The sequence below is a fragment of the Plecotus auritus genome (assembly GCF_963455305.1).
Source record: "Plecotus auritus genome assembly, chromosome: 8".
NCBI classification, from domain to species: domain Eukaryota; kingdom Metazoa; phylum Chordata; class Mammalia; order Chiroptera; family Vespertilionidae; genus Plecotus; species Plecotus auritus.
The window spans coordinates 164534420-164554658 of record NC_137782.1 but is presented as its reverse complement, the minus strand read 5'-3'; the positions used below and the strand labels follow the sequence as shown (position 1 = coordinate 164554658).

Sequence of the window (20239 nt, the reverse complement as noted above, 5' to 3'; positions counted from 1 at the left end):
GAACCCGGCTGCGGCTGTGGAGGTGGAGGTGTGCCGGAAACTGGGGCGAGGCAGCAGCATGTAAGCCTTTCGCCTCCTCCTGTTCGACATCACAGGGGAGGCCGAGCTGCCCTGCGGTGGGAGGTGGACAAGGCAGCTGGCGGCTGCAGGAGCCCGAGAGCGGGCTCTTACCTTCAGCAGCTTCATGAGCCCCTCCAGCTGCACCATCAGCTCCCGCCTGCTCTCCTGCAGAGCCGACATCCGCTGCTCCAGCTCATCTTTCCGTTGCCTGGCCAAGAGGAAAGGCCCATCAGAAATGAAACTCAGGAAAAAGGGCCCAAGGCCAGATAGCATCACTTTTGGACCCGGTTCTGCTACTTACGAGTGTATTGATGCTGAGCAAGCCATTTAACCTCGGTGCCTTATGTAGAAAGGAGTTATGTATCTATTTTGCCCACTTTACTATTGTGAGAATAGCATGTAAACATGCTCTGGAAAGTATACATGGCCATATAGAGGAAAAGTACAATCTACACTAATAAAAGTAGTGTAAAGTAAGATGCAAATCGACTGTACCTTCGCGATGCCCACCAGCCAATCAGGAGTGAGTATGCAAATTAACCCAACAAAGATGGTGGGTTAATTTGCATATGCAGGTGCCGAGCGGCCGGGGGCGGGGTGGGACACTTGCATCGTGGCAACGATGCAGGCGTTAGGCACCACCCCAGCCGCTCTGGGCCTCTGGGCAACATGGGAAGGTGGAAAAGCGGCTCTGGGCTGGAGCGAAAAGGTGGCTCTGGCCGGAGCAAAGGCGGTGCTGGCAGCCAGGGGAAGGAAGGCCCGTTCTTGCACGAATCTTCATGCATCGGGCCTCTAGTATAATTATTAAAGTAAATGAAAAAATTCTTCATCAGGAAGTCAAATACCTAATTTAGAGAAATACATAGAACCAATCCAAATTTAAATGAATAGTGGATAAAAGGTATAAATACTGTGCAGGGAAGACAGGGTTCAGTAGTCAGGGCTGCCAGCACCAGACAGCGGGTGCTATAAGTGTGACAGACTTAGGAGGGCTGTGTCTAAGAGAACTCTGCTCTCTGAGGACAGTTTCATGTCAACTCTAGCTCCATACGTCCAAAATGAAACTTAAGACTTTCCTCCTCCGATGGTTCTCTTTCCCAACTTCCTGGTCTCTCACTTTTTCATTCCAGTTGTCAGAGCTGAAAAACTCTGTCCTCTTTGATACTTTCCTGTTTATATACTATATTCAATTAAGTCACCCAATTCAGATAATTCTTTTCTGGAAATTTATGTGTCTATCTTTCTATTCTCACTTCTCCCACTTTCTCCAAGTGCTCCTTACATCACACACACACTGGTCTCTTAGCCTGATTAATCCTGGTTTCATCTATGATGGTGAGGCCCATCGCTTACTAAATAGGCAGCCTTGATCATGCCACTTAACCTGTCTGAGCCTCAATTTTCTGTTCTGTATAATGGGACTAATAATCAGTAACATCAGTATTTTGAGGAACAATTAAGATAATGACTATGAAAGTCTTTTTTGAAGTTTGCAATCCTGCTCAAAGGAAAGCTGTATTCATTTTATCATCCGATGCCATATCCTCAGTAGTATTTCTAGCATCACTGAGTCTTGCCCTGCACAATCTAGACCTTGGCTCTCCAATATGGTAGCCAGGAGCCACACGTGCCTACTCAGCACTTGAAACATGGCTAGTCTGCACTGATGCACTGAAAGTGTAACACACACACACACACACACACACACACACTGGATTCAAATTTTTCGTGTGGAGAAAAGAAAGTAAAATATTTCATTACTATTTTTTCAGTGTCAATTAAATGTGGAAATGATAATATTTTGGCTATATCAGGTCAAGTAAAAGATAGTATTAAAATTAATGACTTCTATTTCCTTTTAGTTTTTCACTGTGGCTGTTAGAAAAGTTTTAATTACACATGTGTCACTGTATTTCTATTGGAGAGCACGGCCCCAGATCCCACCTTCAATCCTATCATTAGCACCCCACCTCCTAGTCCCTCTTAGGTCTGGACCTCCAGGTGGTTTACTTTTCCCTAAACAGACACCATAAATTTAGGACTCAGAGCTATCCCACCCCCTTCCAAATATTATTCACTCCTTCAGGTCCACGCATCTGAAGCAGCCACAGAAAGAGTGGACTGCATCGGTGTCTGCTCTAACATGACTAGTTGTTCTGATAAACGGACTCTCTCTCACTAATTTGGTTCCCTGGGACATAAACTCCTACCGAAGCAGATTATAACTCGATGCAGCACCCCCACTTACCTCAGCAGCCGCAGCTCTGCCAGCAGCGTGGGGTTCTGCTGGGCCTTCTCAGGGGTGGGCTGGGAGGCCTGCTCGTGCTCCAGGCGGAGACGCTGAATCTCCTGCAGGATCTCTCTGGAGGGGATGCAAAAAGGGCGATGCCACACAGGCCTTCACACCCTCTCTCTTCCTGCTGAAAGTTTTCACTCCAGTAGTGCAGCCTCTCCCAGTCTTATTCTGATTGTTTCCAAATGACCAAGATGTGACAGGGACACCCTCCTAATTCTGTGGCCCTTGACACTTATTCAAGGAAACAATCCTTTGTGGTAGAAAAAGCCATAAAAATACTCAAGAACGTGAAGAAATCTCCACGGAAGGAAAAGGACAACCAGAATATTCTGCTCCTCTCTAGGGAAAGGCTAAGAGGACGGTGCTAACTCCCCCGTCTCCCCCTGACCCCCGAGAGATGGACAGCTGCTTCTACCGACACCCGTTACATTACGTCCAACCTCCCGGGCCTGGTTTCCACCCGTCAGTGCACAGTGGTGTGTTGTCCAGTCTCCAAGCCTTTAAACAACCAGACAGTCACCTGCAGCCTCATCAGCCAAAACGAGATGACGAGAGAGTAAAAGGCTGCTGGGAGTGAAGGAAGAAACCATGCGAGGGGAGTACAGCTATGAAGGGGAGAAGGCACTGGGAAAGGATCCCCCTGAGGCAGGCGAGCAGGCTTTTGGACCAGCACAAGGGACGCCATGCAGATACGCAATGTAGTGTCCGGGGAATTTACTGGACTTGGGCTGGCCTATATCCCCTGAGGTGGGAACTTCCTTTGTGGTCAAAAGCCATCTAGTCTGCAAGGAAAACGAGAACCAGATACTCCCGTGATAATCTTGGACTTCAGAAACTGGCTCAGCCTCTGCTTTCTTACCTGTTTTTGTTTTCCAGTTCTGCAATAAGCTGTCTTTGTTGCTTGTTGGCATCAAAGTTAAAGCTCAAGTCAGTGGGAGGACGGGTCTACAGTGAGGAGAAAGAAAGGTTTGTTGGTGTGTGTGTGTTTTTTTTCCTGATTCAAATATATCCAGAGTCCTAGACAGACTGTTGATATTTAAAAAAAAAAAAAAAGTTTTTGAGGTAAAAATTACCTACCATAGAATCCACCCATTAAAAGTGTACAATGAATTCCATGAGTCTTAGTAAACATAAATAGTTGTGGAACCAATCACCACAGTCCAGTTTTGGAACATTTTCCATCACCACAAAAAAAAAAAAAAAAAAAAAAAAATCCCCTTGTTTGTGGTCAACTGCCACTCACTCCCATCCCCACTGCAGGCAACCACTGGTCTGCTGTCTAGCTTTGCCTTTCCTGAGACTTCACACACATGGACTCATAAGACATGTCATCGCTGGCTTCTAGCTTCCACTTAGCGTGATGTTTCTGAGTTCCATTCACGTTGTTCTATGAATTAGTTCCTTCCTTCCTTTTTATTGCTGTAGTATTTCATTGATTCAGCTTTGGGCTATTAAATGAAGTGGCTTTGTGTTGATGTACATTTTCATTTCTCTTGGGCCAGCACCCAAAAGTGGAACTCCTGAGTTATATGGTCTAACTCTATATTTAACTTTTGGAGGAATTGTCAAATTGTTTTCCCAAGTGGCTATACCGTTTTACAATCCCACCAACAATGAATCAGGGTTTGATTCTCAACATCTTGTCAACACTTGTCATTGTCTTTTTGGTCTTAATCATCCTGGTGGGTGTGAAGTATCTAACGGTGGGTTTTAAAAAAAATTGATATATAATTTATATGCCATAAAATCTAATCTTTGAAAGTGTGCAATTCAGTGGTTTCAAGTATATGTATATTAAACCATCATCACTAATTCCAGAATATTTTTATCACCCCACAAGGAAACCACATACTCATTAGCAGCCACTCCCCCTTGTCCCCTCCCCAACCCTGACAACTACTAATCTAGTTTCTGTCTCTGTAGACTTGCTGATTCTGAATATTTCATACAAATGGAATTATATAATATGTGATCTTTTTGTCTGGCTTCTTTCACTTAGCAAAATATTTTCAAGGTTCATCCATGTTGTAGCATGTATCAGTATCTCATTCTTGTTTTTACAGCCAAATAATATTCCATTATATGCATCTACCACATCTTGTTTACTCCACAGTTGATGGATATTTGGGCTGTTCCCATTTTTTTTTTTTTTTTTTTTTTGGCTAATGTGAATAATGCTTCTATAGACATTTGTGGGCAAGTTTTTGTGTAGAGACATACTTTCATTTCTCTTGGGCATATTTCTAGAAATGGAATTGCTGGGTCATACAATAACTGACATTTGAAAAATTGCCAAACTGGTTTCCTAAGTGGCTGCACTATTTTACATTCCCACTATCAACATACGAGGATTCCACTTTTTCCCATGTCCTTGTCAACACTTGTTATTGCCCTTCTTTTTAAAAAAATACATTTTTATTGATTTCAGAGAGAAAGGGAGAGAGGGAAAGAGACAGAAACATCAATGATGAGAGAGAATCATGGATCGGCTGCCTCCTGCATGTCCCCTCCTGGGGATCAAGCCCGAAACCTGGGCATGTGCCCTTCGCTGGAATCAAACCCGGGACCCTTCAGTCTGCAGGCTGACGCCCTACCCACTGAGCCTAACCAGTGGGGGCTTGCCCTTCTTTTTGATCACAGTCATCCTAGTGGGTATGAAATGCTCATTGTGGATTCAATTTACATCTTCCTAATGACTAATATGTTGAGCATACTTTTACGTTTTATTGGCCATTTACATATTATCTTTGGAGAAATCATTGTAGTCTTGATTTGCAAAGTCCACTGATGTTTCTAGTGCTGTTACCCCCTTTAAGAATATGGAAGCAAATCAACACAAACGAGGAAAACGGATGAATAGGTGATGTTTCCCCTTTATTGATTAACCAGAAGGAAAGCTCTCAGGAAGGCACTTCGATGGCTACGCTTCACTCTGCACATTCTTAAATTCTGTCCAAAACGTGACCTACGATGAAGCAGAAACCTTGTTTCCTCCCTAAAGCGTGAAGATACAGTAAGCACAATAAGAAAATCTTTTCGTGTGGTACTTCCTAAATAAACAGGGCAAAGCGGCATAGCAAACCTGGGTGGAAGACTCTTTAACCAAACTACCAAATATTTTTCTTCTTAGAGAAAAACAAGGTGATTTTTCTTCCTCCAGAGAAGAGTGAACTAGCAGCCAATTCAGCAGATTTTCTGTATTTTATTAAGTGTCTTGTGAGAGCCTGAGTTGAACCTGGGAAAGTGGCTTGCCTGAGACTGAACCTGCTGTGAATAACAGGTTTACAATTTCCGAAAACTGGAGTTACAACTAATGGCTCCTTATTAGAGTGGGGCCAGGGAGAATGATGGATGAGGAATGATCTCTGAAAGGAATTTGCTTCATATGATAGAAAAAAAACCGAACAAAACCCCACAGTATTTCACTGGAAACTTCTGAAGGATCTGTTCAGTTTTGAGTGTCTGAGGGCGGTTAATAGAGCAATCAAAAGTTACCATCAATAGGACTCCTGATAGGCAGGGATCTTTGGCACCAAGTGTTACTCAAATACAGACACAGAGGGCTGCGGGGGCTGGAGGAAGATTCAAATCCTGAGGCAGCGGTCCCACCTGGGCGACACGCATGGAGACGCAACGGGGAGAGCCCTGGTGGGGAGTGTCCGCTGCTGGCTCATTTCACCCGGTCAGATTTTATACACAGTCAAGTGCATTAAGTACCAGATACACTTAGAATTTTATTTATTTACTATCTCTAGCACCATGCTGCTCCTTTAAAACATAAAAGGTGGGGGGAATGGGAGATATCTGTAATACTATCCACAATAAAAGTATTTTAAAAAATAAAATAAAATAAAAAATTTTAAAAGCCAGGTTATCCTTTTTCCTAAAATGCCTCCAGGACAGGGAAGAGAAAAAGCCAGAAACGGAATTATTAGATCATAAAGACATAGACTACTTTGGCAAGAAGAGATCTAAGGATGATTTCCTTCAAATATTAAATACTTCATTCATTCTTTTATTCAACAAATATTTCCTGAGCATTCACTATGTGCTAGATACTGTTCTAGAAACTGGGGACGCGTTAGGGGATAAAAAAAGAAAGAAACCAAATATGTATGATCCATTGTGGTAAATGCGATGAAGAAATACAGGTAATGAAACAGTGAGCTGAGACAGAGACTCTTTTTAAATGAGGTGGTTGTGAAACTGCTCTCAGACTCAATGAGATGGGGAAGCGAACCAGGGGAAGGTCAGAGGAACCAGAGGAAGGTCAGAGGGACCAGAGGAAGGTCAGAGGGACCAGAGGAAGGTCAGAGGGACCAGGGAAGGTCAGAGGGACCAGAGGAAGGTCAGAGGGACCAGGGGAAGGTCAGAGGGACCAGGGGAAGGTCAGAGGGACCAGGGGAAGGTCAGAGGGACCAGGGGAAAGTCAGAGGGACCAGGGAAGGTCAGAGGGACCAGGGGAAGGTCAGAGGGACCAGGGGAAGGTCAGAGGGACCAGGGGAAAGTCAGAGGGACCAGGGAAGGTGAGAGGGACCAGGGAAGGTGAGAGGGACCAGGGAAGGTCAGAGGGACCAGGGAAGGTCAGGGGGACCAGGGGAAGGTCAGAGGGACCAGAGGAAGGTCAGAGGGACCAGGGGAAAGTCAGAGGGACCAGGGGAAGGTGAGAGGGACCAGAGGAAGGTGAGAGGGACCAGGGAAGGTCAGAGGGACCAGGGGAAGGTCAGAGGGACCAGGGGAAGGTCAGAGGGACCAGGGGAAGGTCAGAGGGACCAGGGGAAGGTGAGAGGGACCAGGGAAGGTGAGAGGGACCAGGGAAGGTGAGAGGGACCAGGGAAGGTGAGAGGGACCAGGGAAGGTCAAGGGGACCAGGGAAGGTCAGAGGGACCAGGGAAGGTCAGAGGGACCAGGGAAGGTCAGAGGGACCAGGGAAGGTCAGAGGGACCAGGGAAGGTCAGAGGGACCAGGGAAGGTCAGGGGGACCAGGGGAAGGTCAGAGGGACGAGCCAGCTGGGCAGAAAGAAGGGCAAAGGCGGAGGCTTGCTGGTGCTCCCGCGTGGTTTTCTGAATCCACCATAGGATTCTGAACAGAAAAATATATCAATTCCAAATAATGCATGAACATACCCTACGCTCCAGGAGGTGAGCCTAACTCCTGTGTGGCCTGTCCACAGTGACTTCCTTTCAAAGAGGACAGGTGGGAGGGGGAAAGAGAAACTATGTTGGAAAACGCCGACGAACACTTCCTCCGCCAGGTGAGCAAGGTCAACATGGACGGTGATAGATAATTTTAATACTATGGGCCCTTGATGTGATGTTAGAAAAAGGGCACTCACCTCTTCTTCCTCAAAACCTACAGTCCCAGTCTAACCAGGAGAGAGACATCAGACTAATCCCAATCAAGGGCCCTTCTAATGCTTGACTAGCACTCCTCACAACGGCCAAGGGCATCAGAAAACAAGGGAAGCCAGAGAAACTGGCACAGCCCAGAGGCACCCAAGGAGACATGACAGCTAAACACAAAGTGGAGTCCTGGATGAGACCCTGGAACAGAAAAAGGCATTAGGTAAAAAACGAACAGGACCTAAACCAAGTATGGCCTTTAGCCAATAATAATGCATCACTACTGGCTCAGTAATTACAACCAGCATTCCAGACTCATGTAAGCTGTTAATAATGGGGGAAACCGAGGGTAGGCTATACGGAAATCCTCAGTACTAGCTTCACAATTTTTCTGTAGATCTAAACCTGTTCTATAATAAACGTTTATTACAAACAACACTGCTTTGGCCACCACGTGGAGAACTTACTGAAGTGGGGCAAGAATGGAAGTCGGCAGACTAGTTAGGAATCCTAGGTTTCGCTACTTACTCGCCATGCAAACCCTGAGTTATTTTTTTTACTATACCTTTATTTTCCTGTCTGTAAAGTGGGAATATTTACAAAAAGACAGCGAAGAGGATCACTTCCTTGGTTACATTAGCTTTCTCTTAGGGTTAGGTCATCTCAGAGCTCCATCGTCTTTAATGAGATGGAGGTACCTCTGAAAAATACAGGATAAGAAACAAGACCCCTGTGACTAAAACCGGACCAACGTTACACAATAAGGAAGGCCGACAGTCAGCAAACTGCAATGTGGTAGCAGGCATGTCTGTAGCTCCTAAAATAGACTGGCCAGGGTGAGTTCCAAAGAGATGTGCCTGCTGTTAACCGGACTTCTTGTATCCCAGGGGAAGTCCTGCCATCGTCCCAACCCCACTTAGACTAACTGGAGGGATGTGGATTATTAATCTCTCTCTTGTCTCTCAAAAACCCAATAATGCTTTTCAGGGTAATGATTACAAAGCTAGCTGTGAATAAGAAGATGGGAATTTTTTTTTTTTAACATAAAAATCAAGAGATCCCCAAAACCCAGATATTCTGATTCAGCAGGTCTGTGGCAAAGTCAAGGATCTATATATTTTTTTTAATGCTTTACACGATTATAATATGTAGCCAGGTTTGACAATTATTATTTTATGGGGCATTTTGAGTCATTAAATGTGTGCAAGACACTTCATGGATACCGTGGATCTTTAACTCTAAGAAGCCATGGGGAGACTTCTGGCATGGCACAAGCTCCTGAAAAAAAAACTTCTCAAAAATGTATTCAAGTTTGGTGGAACGAAACTACACTATTTCCCCTTCCTTTCACCTTTCTCCCAAGTGTTCCTTTATGAGTTTTTAATTTTTTCATAAAGAAAAATGACTTTAAAAGCAAACCCAAAACATCTCATTATATCTAATGCTGGTGACATTTGTGATAAAACGTTAAGAATTTGCCCTACCCGGCTTGGCTCAGTGGATAGAGCGTCAGCCTGTGGACTGAAGGGTCCCAGGTTCGATTCCGGCCAAGGGCACATGCTGGGTTGCGGGCTCGATCCCTAGTGGGGGGCATGCAGGAGGCAGCCGATCGATGATTCTCTCTCATCATTGACGTTTCTATCTCTCTCCCCTTCTCCCTTCCTCTCTGAAATCAATAAAGAAATATATTAAAAAAAAAAAAAAACAACGAACAAAAAAAACGTTAAGAATTTGCAGTTATTATTATGATTTACCACACACTGTAGTTTTGTTTTTTAAAGGCATTTAGGCACTTCAGAAAAACAAATTAGTTCTCCTGGCTGGTCTAAGGGAGCTAGCATTTCTTTATTCCAGGGCGAGTGTGAAGAGGTGTCAGTGGCCAGGTGTGCCACCCGGGGAGACATGAGGGCTGGATGCTGAGGCCCTCCCCAGGGTGTAATGCCGACTGCTAACATGATTTAATGGTCTTTCTTTGTGGAAGAAGGTTTTTGAGAAAGAAAAAAAAAAGTCAATACAAAGCCTATCTGGCAGGCTATAAATAAATTCTTCTGAGCGCTACACCCACTTTATGCAAAGCACCTGTATCAGAGAGAGATTAGCAGATTAGAAGTCTGTTTAACAGAAGTCTAGTCAAGAAGAATCCTGGCTGAGAGTCCAATATTTATAAGACAGCTACACTTTGAAAAATAAACTGAAGATGAAAGGGACCATATCAGTATTTAGTCTCAAGCCCATTCGAACAATCCTCATTTTCACACGAGTAAGAATTGGTATCAGAAACTATCAGGTGTAAACAGACTTATCCTGTTTGCAGTGAAGGAGAACTGCAATCTCCTTTTGAGGGTCAAATGGCTTCGGAGCTATAATTTACAGCATAAAAAAAATACTATGTAAATTCAACAAGACTATATAACGGCATTAAGTATACTTAATTTTAAAAATTCAACCACAACGCTGTCCCTCTCAACAAATTCAATTGATTTTACGTATAAATTTTAATTGCTAAAATAGCTTGAACAGTTGTGAGGGTATGCGTGAGGTTTAACTGATGAAACGGAACTTTGCTTTTTCCCCTATTCTGTTCTATTTCACTAACGTTTAGAGCTGTAATGTTAAGAGTCTGAGACATGACCTAATATCAGATTTTCAAAGAAAAGATTTTGAATTCTAAACAAACCCAAAGGAATAAGTTACTTTTTGAGGGGGAAAAACAAAGTAAGACTCTCGATTGGTAGCTTTCAAAACTCTACCTTCCTATGAAATGTAAATATAAATTGGTACACATTTCTGTAATTAATATACTGTGTTTGCAGAATATGGTCCTGAGCGATCTGGCCTGCCTGCCCAGCCTAATTTCACTCCAGTATTGTTCTCTGTGAAGTCTCTAACCTCAGGGCCTTTACACATGTTGAGACACCCAGTGGGCACACATTGCATTTCCTTTACGTGGACAATGCGTACACAGTCTGTCATTTTGGCTTCAGATCATTCCTCCTCTCATCTCACTCTTGGCTTGTATTTGATGTTTTTTAATGTTATAGTAAATGATCTTCTTCCTAAACCTAATTGTCTAAATGTTCACTGCAGGTAGATAGAAATAATCAAAATTTTTATATTGACTTTGTATATCTTGCAACATTGCTATAAAGTCACAAATTTGTTCTAGTAGTGTTTTTGTAGATTCCTTAGAACTTTCTATATAGTCATGTCATCTGCAAATAATAACAGTTTTACTTCTTCCTTTCCAGTATTTCTGCCCCTTTCTTGTGATGTTGCACTGGCTACCAGTGGTTGGCAAACTGCGGCTCGCCAGCCACATGCGGCTCACGAGCCGCGGTTTGCTGCTCTGTTGACTAATGAGTTTGCTGACCACTGGGATGGGGCTTAATCACAAGGAACAACAACAGCCTGTAATTATTGGAATCGAGGGTCTAGGTCAGTGGTCGGCAAACTCATTAGTCAACAGAGCGGCAAACTGCAGCTTGTGAGCCGCATGTGGCTCGTGAGCCACAGTTTGCCGACCACTGGGCTAGGCCCTCTGGTAGAACTCTGAATAGGGGTGGTGAAAGGGGACAACTTTGTCTTGTTCTGAATATTAGGTAGGGGACGTATTCCAAAATTTAATCTTTAAGTGTAATATTAGCTGTATATTTTTTGTAGATATTCTTTATCAGATTGAGAACGTTTCTTCTACTCTTCGTGTATTGAGTCTTAGCATAAATGGGTATTATATTTTGTTACATGCTTTTTCTGCATCTATTGAAATGATCTTATAGTTTTCTTCTTTAAACTGCTAATACGGTTGATTTTGTGTATTAAATATATTTGTATTCCTAAAACAAATTTCACTTGATCATGGAGTATTATCCTGTTTGCATATTGCTGGATTCAATTTGCTAATATTTTGTTAAGGATTTATTTTATCCATGTTCATAAGAGAATTTTTTTAAATTTCTTTATTGATTAAGGTATTACATGTGTCCTTATTCCCCCATTACCCCCCACCTCCCATTCATGCCCTCACCCCATAAGAGAATTTGATGATCAATTTTCTTTGCTTGTGATTGCCTTGTATTCTTTTTTTTTTTTTAAATATTTTATTGATATTTTACAGAGAGGAAGGGCGAGGGATAGAGAGCTAGAAACATCGATGAGAGAGAAACACAGATCAGCTGCCTCCTGCACACCCCCCACCGGGGATGTGCCCGCAACCAAGGTACATGCCCTTGACCGGAATCAAACCCGGGACCCTTCAGTCCGCAGGCCGACGCTCTATCCACTGAGCCAAACCGGCTTCGGCACCTTGTATTCTTTTGGTATCAGTTTATAAGGGCCTGATGAAATGACTTGGAAGTGTTCCTTCTTCCTCTATTTTCTATTAGAAAATAGGATTCTCGTGTAGTATGCCTTGCTAGAAATTCTTCTTTAAGAATATGATAATATTTAACAGTTAAGCCATCGGAGCTTGAAGTTTTCCTTGTGGGAAGTTAGTTATCAATACAATTTCTTTAACAGGTTTAAAAATATCTAGATTTTCTATTTATTTTTACGTCAGTTTTATTAATTTATCTTTCAAGGATTTTGTCTATTTCACTTAGGCTATCAAATTCATTGGCAAAAGTTGCTCATAATATTCCTTTAGCATCCTTATAATGGCTGTAGGATCTGTAGTGATGTCTCTTTTACATTTGTGATATTGGTAATTTGTGTTTTCTTTCCTTTCTTCTCGATCAGGATTTCTAGGGATTTATTAATTTTATTGATCTTTTTAAGAACCAAATTGACACTTTGATTTTCTGTTCTCAATTCATTTTTTAAAGAAATGGAATATTATAGATAAAATTAGAGCCACTGTAATTCCCTCTCTAAACCCATTCCTCTCCTGTCCCTGAGATTCTTGCTCTCCTGAGTTTCATGTTTACTGTCCCCCCACCACTTGTAATGCTACCTTTTGCTATCGATGGGAATCCTCTGATTACTCACCATGTTCCCTGCCTCTGCAGCCAGCCGGGCAGCATAGCGAGCTATGAGCCGGTGTTCCTCATCCAGTCGGCTAGGACTGTCCAGGACACTGCCAAGGAGATAAAAATTCAACAAGTGTCTATTAAACATCCCCTACTCTTGCTCCTCTTAGAAAGACAGATGGGAGATAAGCTTGTAAAAAAAAAAAGAATGGTAACAAAAGAAACAGAGGCCTGGGCCATAGACACCATTGGTCTTTTGACACATAGGGGATTTAGAGAAATAAGGCCACGTGTGTCATTTCTCTTCAGCAGCACATCCAACCCTCTTATACCACCTGAAGGGCAAGTCTTTTTTCATACAAGGACTGAGAAAACAGGGCATTTCAAAAGTCTGAGAGAGGGATTTCTAATCAAATGTTTTTAAGAACTCATGACTTTTAGACATAGGTCTTGAATTCAAAAAGACCAAGCATCATGAAAAACAGGGCCGAGGAAAATGAAAACTAATACTGGCTGAGGCATCCAGGCTTGGGCAGGCCCAGTTTACAGTGAATTTGGAGATCACATGGTATCAAACATTTCCTTTCAATGCCTCTTTCTCTTCTTTTTACCATGCTTGTTCCACAAATATAGCCCCATCTTAGAGTGAAGTAATTTAGTTCCATTACTCTTTAACAAGAGTTCCAGCACGCTAAAAATTTAAAGACCCACCTAGGTGGGGTATCAGGTAATGCTACACCTGGATAAAAAAAGGGTTCTTGTGTAGTATGCCAGCTCTATGTGATGCAATGAACTTTAGATGAACTAATGCCTCCATTACTCAGTATGTTACATCAACTGTCCTTTGTTCATATCAGGGCACTCCTAGATTAATAAGGACTGTGGCTATATAATTCTCTTTAAGTCTGGCAAAACATGTAAGATAACAGAGATGATGATGACTGACCAGAGATGGCTGTTGTGGCTTGCTTTTACTTTGGTCCTAGGTTCTTGGGAGTTCTGAAAGCCCTTGATTGGAATTAAGCAATATGACAAGTAATATGAAAAAATTTAAAGACATGAGTTTAATACTCATCAAATCTTGTTATAGTTACTGAGGGGAATCTGGGAAAGGTGAAATTAAATTAACAAAGATCCATCTGGCCTTTTCACGTACACCATCAGCTGTATTTTTCCTAGATTTTTTTTCACCTTTCTATACTTCTATCTCTGTGGCTAATTCTTTAAGTTTAGTCTTTCCTCTAGGATGACTATTTTAAAAACGTGCCTCTGACACTTCTGAACACTTTATAATTTTAGGTGTGCAAATGTCAGTTTCCAGCACATGTAATCATCCTCTCTAGAGATGATCTTATAATAAGAACATGCTACCACCAGTTGACTTTTAATAGGTTACAGTCAAGGCTGCAAGGTCTGGGCTGAAATATATTTGTGCCTTAAAGCTGTCTGTCTGGGAAAAAAAAAAGAGAACTATCTTTATCTTTAAAAAACAACAACAGAAGTGAACATTTAACAATAAAGTAGATAATATTATGGAGGGACTGGCCGCCTAAGAAGTCTGGCAGAGGACACAATAGGTTCCTCTGTGCAAAAGAGCTCCTTCTCCATCCCTTTCCATCTCCCAGGGAAGGCTAATCCGGTTAGTCCTTTATCCCCAAGTGCAGACAACATGGTTGCTTTCATTAGCTTTGTTTTCCAACCAGAAACTAGAACGTTGGATTGATGAGAGGCTTTAAGGTCAAGAAAATTTAGAAAGATTCCCTATTCTTCTGCTTGAACTGACTTTCATTTTCAGAATTAGCCACGGAATTTCTCATTTCTTCGTGGAAGTAGGAAGCTCAGTTCCTCAGACTATAAATCAAGAAGAGATGTAATACTCACCCAATCTTCATGTTCTCCCAGAGTTCCCGGCCACCAATTCTTGAGCAGAGAGCCTTATCACTAAGCCAAAGACTTGAGGACCTTGACCACACCTACCATAAAACTTCTCGGGCTGAAATATCAGGTGGCAGTCGCTGTCCAACATGCTGTTGCTACTTTCACCATGGAAACGTTTAATCACCTGGACAACTGCCCTGACTGGTTTATTGAGCTAACCTGCCATGGGTGAGACAACTCGATTCCTGCAGACCCAGGGGCTGGGGCAGAGTGACAGGAATCATCTGCTGGATGAGAAGACTCTGGGATACAATGCTCAAATGTCAGGCCTTCCTTCTCTCCCCTAGGATAAGCCTATCACACATACTTGGGAAGCAGGAGAACCCTACAGTCTCTTTAAGGCTTTAGAGACAGTAATGCCAAAAATAGCAATGCCATTTAGTCATACGGGGAAAACTATGGGGAATGGAATAAAGTATAATGGTATAAAGTATAATAATATAATATTAAAATGAGTCCTTTTAACATGTTTTTCTCATTATTATGTTTCTGTTATCATGGGAAATAAAAATGACCTTCCCTGGAACCACGGCATGCTATAGGCAAAACTAAGATCAAAAGGTAAGGTCCAGCTTCTCTTAAAGAGGTCCAGCCTCTCTTTAGTTTATAAATTATGGGTTTTATTTAAGAATCTCGAGTTGTCTGGCACAGCGACTCATCTTTGCTGCCATGTAGAGTGGCTGGAATGGCTTTAGATTATTTCAACTTTTCCTGCATTCTCCTTGCAGAGTGGTGGTGGGTGTGGGCATGGATCGGGCAGGTAGCTCTGGGTCTGCCTGAATGTAATAGCACTTTGTTTGGTATTAATTCTTTCAAATGGTGAACTCTGCTGTAGTTAGTGGCTATCAAACGGTTTTCCATCCTAACCTAGAATCTGGAGGGATCAGTCCTATTTCCCTATTAACAAGGGGTCACTACCAGAGTAGTTTGCAGGGAAAGGGGTAGGTGGGGCTACTATAGTATAAATAATATAATATGAGGAGGTATATTATCATTTGAAAAAAGTCCCTTAGGTGTCAATGACCTAATACCACTGTTGAAAGCCACTGGTTTAAATAATCAACAATGATAGATCTTGGGGAGGAGATGAAGATGTAACATGTAAAGATGTAACAGGGTGATAGTATGAAAGATTAGACAAAGTGAGATATTTGTGGGTTGATCAACCCTAAGCTTTGAATATCAACAGAAAGATTTCATTGTTGAGGCAAGAATGAACAGAAAGAGGTTGCATCAAATACGTCCGTGAGTGTACACCTTTGGGACTGCACATCTCTGAGTTTATACACGCTTTAAGTATAATATAACCTGAAGGACGGGAGTTGCACTTTCAAGGAGAATTTCTGACTCCATGGTTAGGTAGGTACCTAGGCGTGGCAAGGCTCCTCCTTCTTTCAAAGAACGCTTTGGAAATTACCTAAACTCTGCCTAACATGGCTGGTAGCTTCTCCAGAAAACCCCGCATGCAGAGCTTTTTTCTAGCTGACAACCCATAGCTCTCCCTCCCTTTGCTCAGCCCTTGGATACCCGCCTGCTGCTGCCCTACCACTGACCGTGCACAGTGCTGAAGACGGGCCACATAGGAGGCTATCAGCGCATGCTCATCGGCCCAGTGACTGGGTATATCCTGGCTATACTGTAACCTAGGAACAACGGAGGCAAAGACAGCAAGCGTGACACAAACACAGAGCGAGAAATGAACATGAATTAAAATGGGCAAATTTCAAAGAAATATAGAAAAATAATAAATCACAATAAGGAAAATTAAAAAAAAATCGCAATGCATAATGGGAATATGGTGTTAGAACTTGGGGATATATCTCACAGATCCTTTGAACAAAAGCAGTCCCTCAGGAGACAGCTTTGGCCAATGGACACTACAGCCCTTGAGAAAAGAAACCAAGGAGGGTCTCCAAGGCGCCTTGGGCACCGTCTTGTCCAGGTACTGGGCACGGATGGATGCACCTTAAGGGGAATGCCCGCTGGCAGGAAAACGGGCAGAGTGGGTCTACTTACCACCACCAAGTGGCCCCGAATGCTTTTATAGCTTTTGTCTACATGTAGCAGTTTTCAATGTTACCTAACGATACCAGTTAAACCCTTTTATTTCTATAAGGATACTGTCTTTAGCATCATTCTGTTTTCTCCTATACAACTGGTACTTAAACCAACTTGTTAGGATTGTATCTCATTGTAAGACAACACTATACATTCTGAGTGAGGCCCTATCTTATAGATACATGCAAGGTCTTTGAGCATACTATCCTTTCTAAAAAAACACTTTTTATTATGGAAATGTTAAAATATGTGTAAAACAGAGAGTAGTCTAATGACTACACTTCATGTACCCATCACTAAACTTCAACAAAAATCAACACTTTCCTACTTAGTTGATCTATTTTTTCTTCCCCTAATATTTTTTTTTTTTGCAGGAAGAAATGGTTATAGCAAATCCCAGACAATTTATTTTTCGCTCAGAAATAATTTACATAACCTCAATGCCATTATCAGACCTGAAAAATTAACAAAAAATGTTGTAATAACTCAGTCCATCTGAAAACTACATCAGTCTTAAAAAAAAAATCCTTTTACAGTTAAAATCAAGATCCAAACAAAGTCCACAAATCTTACATTTGGTTGGTTTCTGTTTTTAAGCTTTTCCCTTTCTGTCATGTCATTTATTTGTGAGAAAAACAGGTTATCTTGTATCATACCCTCTATTCTGGATTTAACTGATTGTTTCCTGTAGTGTCATTTAATTTGTTTCTTTATAGCCGTTAGTTAGATCTAAATGCTTGATTAAAGTTTTTGCTTTTGCATTGTTCTTTGAAAAGGGGCTAGAATCCATCACAGGTAATACAGTATACCTATCCATCCAATAGGAGACACATAATGGATTATAAGTACTGATCAGTGGATCCAGATGTTATTGGTTATATCTTTCCATTATAAAGTCCCCCATCAACTTTTCACCTAATGGTTTTAGCATTTACTGATGTTCTTGACTAGATTCATTATTTTATTAGGGGTTGCAAAATGCTGATTTTCTGCATTTACAGTACAACTTTCCTCTATTTTTTTATCTTGAAATACTGTTCATTCAGGAAAGGTAAAACAAATGGTTGATATTTTTTTCTAATAAATCTTTATTGTTCAGATTATCACAGTTGTTCCTCTTTTTTTCCCCCATAGCTTCCCTCCACCCTGTTCCCACCCCCCCTCTGCCTTTACCCTCCCCACTGTCCTCATCCATAGGTGTACGATTTTTGTCCAGTCTCTTCCCACACCCCCCACACCCCTTTCCCCCCGAGAATTGTCAGTCCACTCCCTTTCTATGCTCCTGATCCCATTATATTCACCAATTTATTTTGTTCATCAGACTTTTTATTCACTTTTAGATTCACTTGTTGATATGTATTTGTTGTTGTTTTGTTGTTCATAATTTATGTCTTTACCTTTTTCTTCTTCCTCTTCTTAAAGAATACCCTTCAGCATTTCATATAATACTGGTTTGGCAGTGATGAACTCCTTTACCTTTTTCTTATCTGTGAAGCTCTTTATCTGACCTTCAATTCTAAATTATAGCTTTGCTGGGTAGAGTAATCTTGGATGTAGGTTCTTGCTATTCATCGCTTTGAATATTTCTTGCCACTCCCTTCTGGCCTGCATAGTTTCTGTTGAGAAATAAGCTGACAGTCATATGGGTACTCCCTTGTAAGTAATTAACTGTTTTTCTCTTGCTGCTTCTAATATTCTCTTTGTCTTTTGCTCTTGGAATTTTAATTATGATGTATCTTGGTATGGTCTTCTTTGGATTCCTTTTGTTTGGGGTTCTCTGCGTTTCCTGGACTTGTAAGTCTATTTCTTTCACCAGGTAGGGGAAGTTTTCTGTCATTATTTCTTCAAATAGGTTTTCAATATTTTGCTCTCTCTCTTCTTCTGGCACCCCCATAATTTGGATGTTGGTATGCTTAAAGTTGTCCCAGAGGCTCCTTACACTATTTTTTGGATTCTTTTTTCTTTTCCAGTTGGGTGTTTTTTGCTTCTTCATATTTCAAATCTTTGACTTGATTCTTGCAATCCTCTAGTCTGCTGTTGGATCTCTGTATATTATTCTTTATTTCAGTCAGTGTATGCTTAATTTCTAGTTGGTCCTTTTTCATATCCTTGAGGGACTCACTCAATTTATCGGCAGTTTCTAGAAGATTCTTGAGTAACCTTGTAACTGTGGTTTTGAACTCTATATCCAGTAGTTTTCTTTCCTCCATTTCTTTCATTTGTGACCCGTTTCTTTGTCTCCGCATTTTGTCTGCTTCCCTGTGTTGATAGCGTGGCTTTGTGTGCTAGGTGTCCTATATGGCCCAGTGGCTCAGCCTCCCCAGTTACCTGAGGTGGACACTCTTGGTGCACCCCTTTGTGGGCTGCATACACAGTCTTGTTGTAGTTAAGCCTTGATTGTTGATGGTATCACTGGGAGGAATTGACCTCCAGGCCAATTGGCTGTGAGGATCAGCTGTGTCTACGATGGGAGAACTTCTGTGCTGGAGACACCCTTATGGGGCAAGACTTGCTTCAGTGGGGCTTTGGTGCTCACTGAGTCTGCCCCGTGAGTGTGTCTCTTATGGATGTGAAGAGTTGTAGTCTGGATGGTCTCTCTCTGACCACTGGGTACACTGGCTCTTGGATCTCCAAGGAGGTGCAAAGTCAGCCACTGCCTGAGGCCACCCAGCAGGAGCTACAGAGAGATCTGCAGATTCCTTCTCTTTGGAGTTTGGAAGTGCCCAGATGAGGCCCAGCTGTGAAGCAATGCAAGCTGCTGTTGAGCCTTGGGACTTCTTTTGGAGGGTCTGGGGCTCTCTGACCCAGCTGCAGTAGTTAGGTTTCAGATTGCAAAGGACCAGGCCATTCATACGCAAAAGCCTCTGCGCACAGCTTGGGTGGGGTTGTAAATTGGGTGGGGCGGGGTCTCAGGGAATCACCAGGGTGGAGCAAACAGCAATGGCTGACCGTCAGCCCTGCCTGGAAGAGGTCCCCTATCTCTGTGTCCCGCAGCACTGTGCAGGAACAATGACTGCTGCAAGCACCTCTGAGAGAAAGCCGCCCTCGAGTTCCACCCGATGCCAGACAGTCCAGTTTCTCCCTGTATGAGTCTGGGTCCCCAGAGTCTCACACGGAACTGGAGTTCAGAGCAGTTGGACGCTTGTATCTCCCTCCGGAATAAAAAAGACAACAGTGTACTCAGTTGCCAGCCCTTTCCACGCACATGCCTCCGTACCTCTGTGCTTCACTTCTGCACCTCCGCCCCTCCTCCGAGTCTCAGTGTGTTTTTCTCTTTCCTTCTAGTTGTATAATTTCCACTCAGCCAGCCTTCCCGTGGTTCTGAATGATACTCGTTTTGTCTTTTAGTTGTAGTTTTGAAGTGGTTGTGCGAGACAGCAAGTTCAGGTGTTTACCTATGCCACCATCTTGGTTTCTCCTCTGTCGGTTGATATTTTTTATTTAACAAGATTCAGAACAATGAGCTAGTCAGTACCCTAGCAAACGCCAATTGTTACCAAGGACTTTTGTTTGTTTAGTATCATATGAATGCACAGATTTGCATGTATCGGATATGCTTCAATCCACTGCAATGATCTTT

The 20239-nt window shown here is 42.4% G+C and overlaps 1 protein-coding gene across 33 annotated transcripts in view; it reads right to left on the bottom strand.

The window, feature by feature from the left end:
* DTNB (dystrobrevin beta) overlaps window positions 1–20239 on the bottom strand; it is a 164875-nt gene that overhangs the window by 35955 nt on the left and 108681 nt on the right. For 17 of the 33 annotated variants that reach the window (XM_080686161.1, XM_080686147.1, XM_080686148.1 and 14 more), the window contains exons 11-15: window positions 16155–16244; window positions 12683–12770; window positions 3216–3301; window positions 2309–2422; window positions 172–268 (exon numbers count right to left, since the gene is read on the bottom strand). In XM_080686161.1, the coding sequence (XP_080542287.1) occupies window positions 172–268; window positions 2309–2422; window positions 3216–3301; window positions 12683–12770; window positions 16155–16244 (475 nt within the window). Of the gene's footprint in view, window positions 1–171; window positions 269–2308; window positions 2423–3215; window positions 3302–9189; window positions 10060–12682; window positions 12771–16154; window positions 16245–20239 lie in introns of those variants that run through there. The other 16 variants (XM_080686146.1, XM_080686156.1, XM_080686141.1 and 13 more) reach the window with 2 other exon arrangements.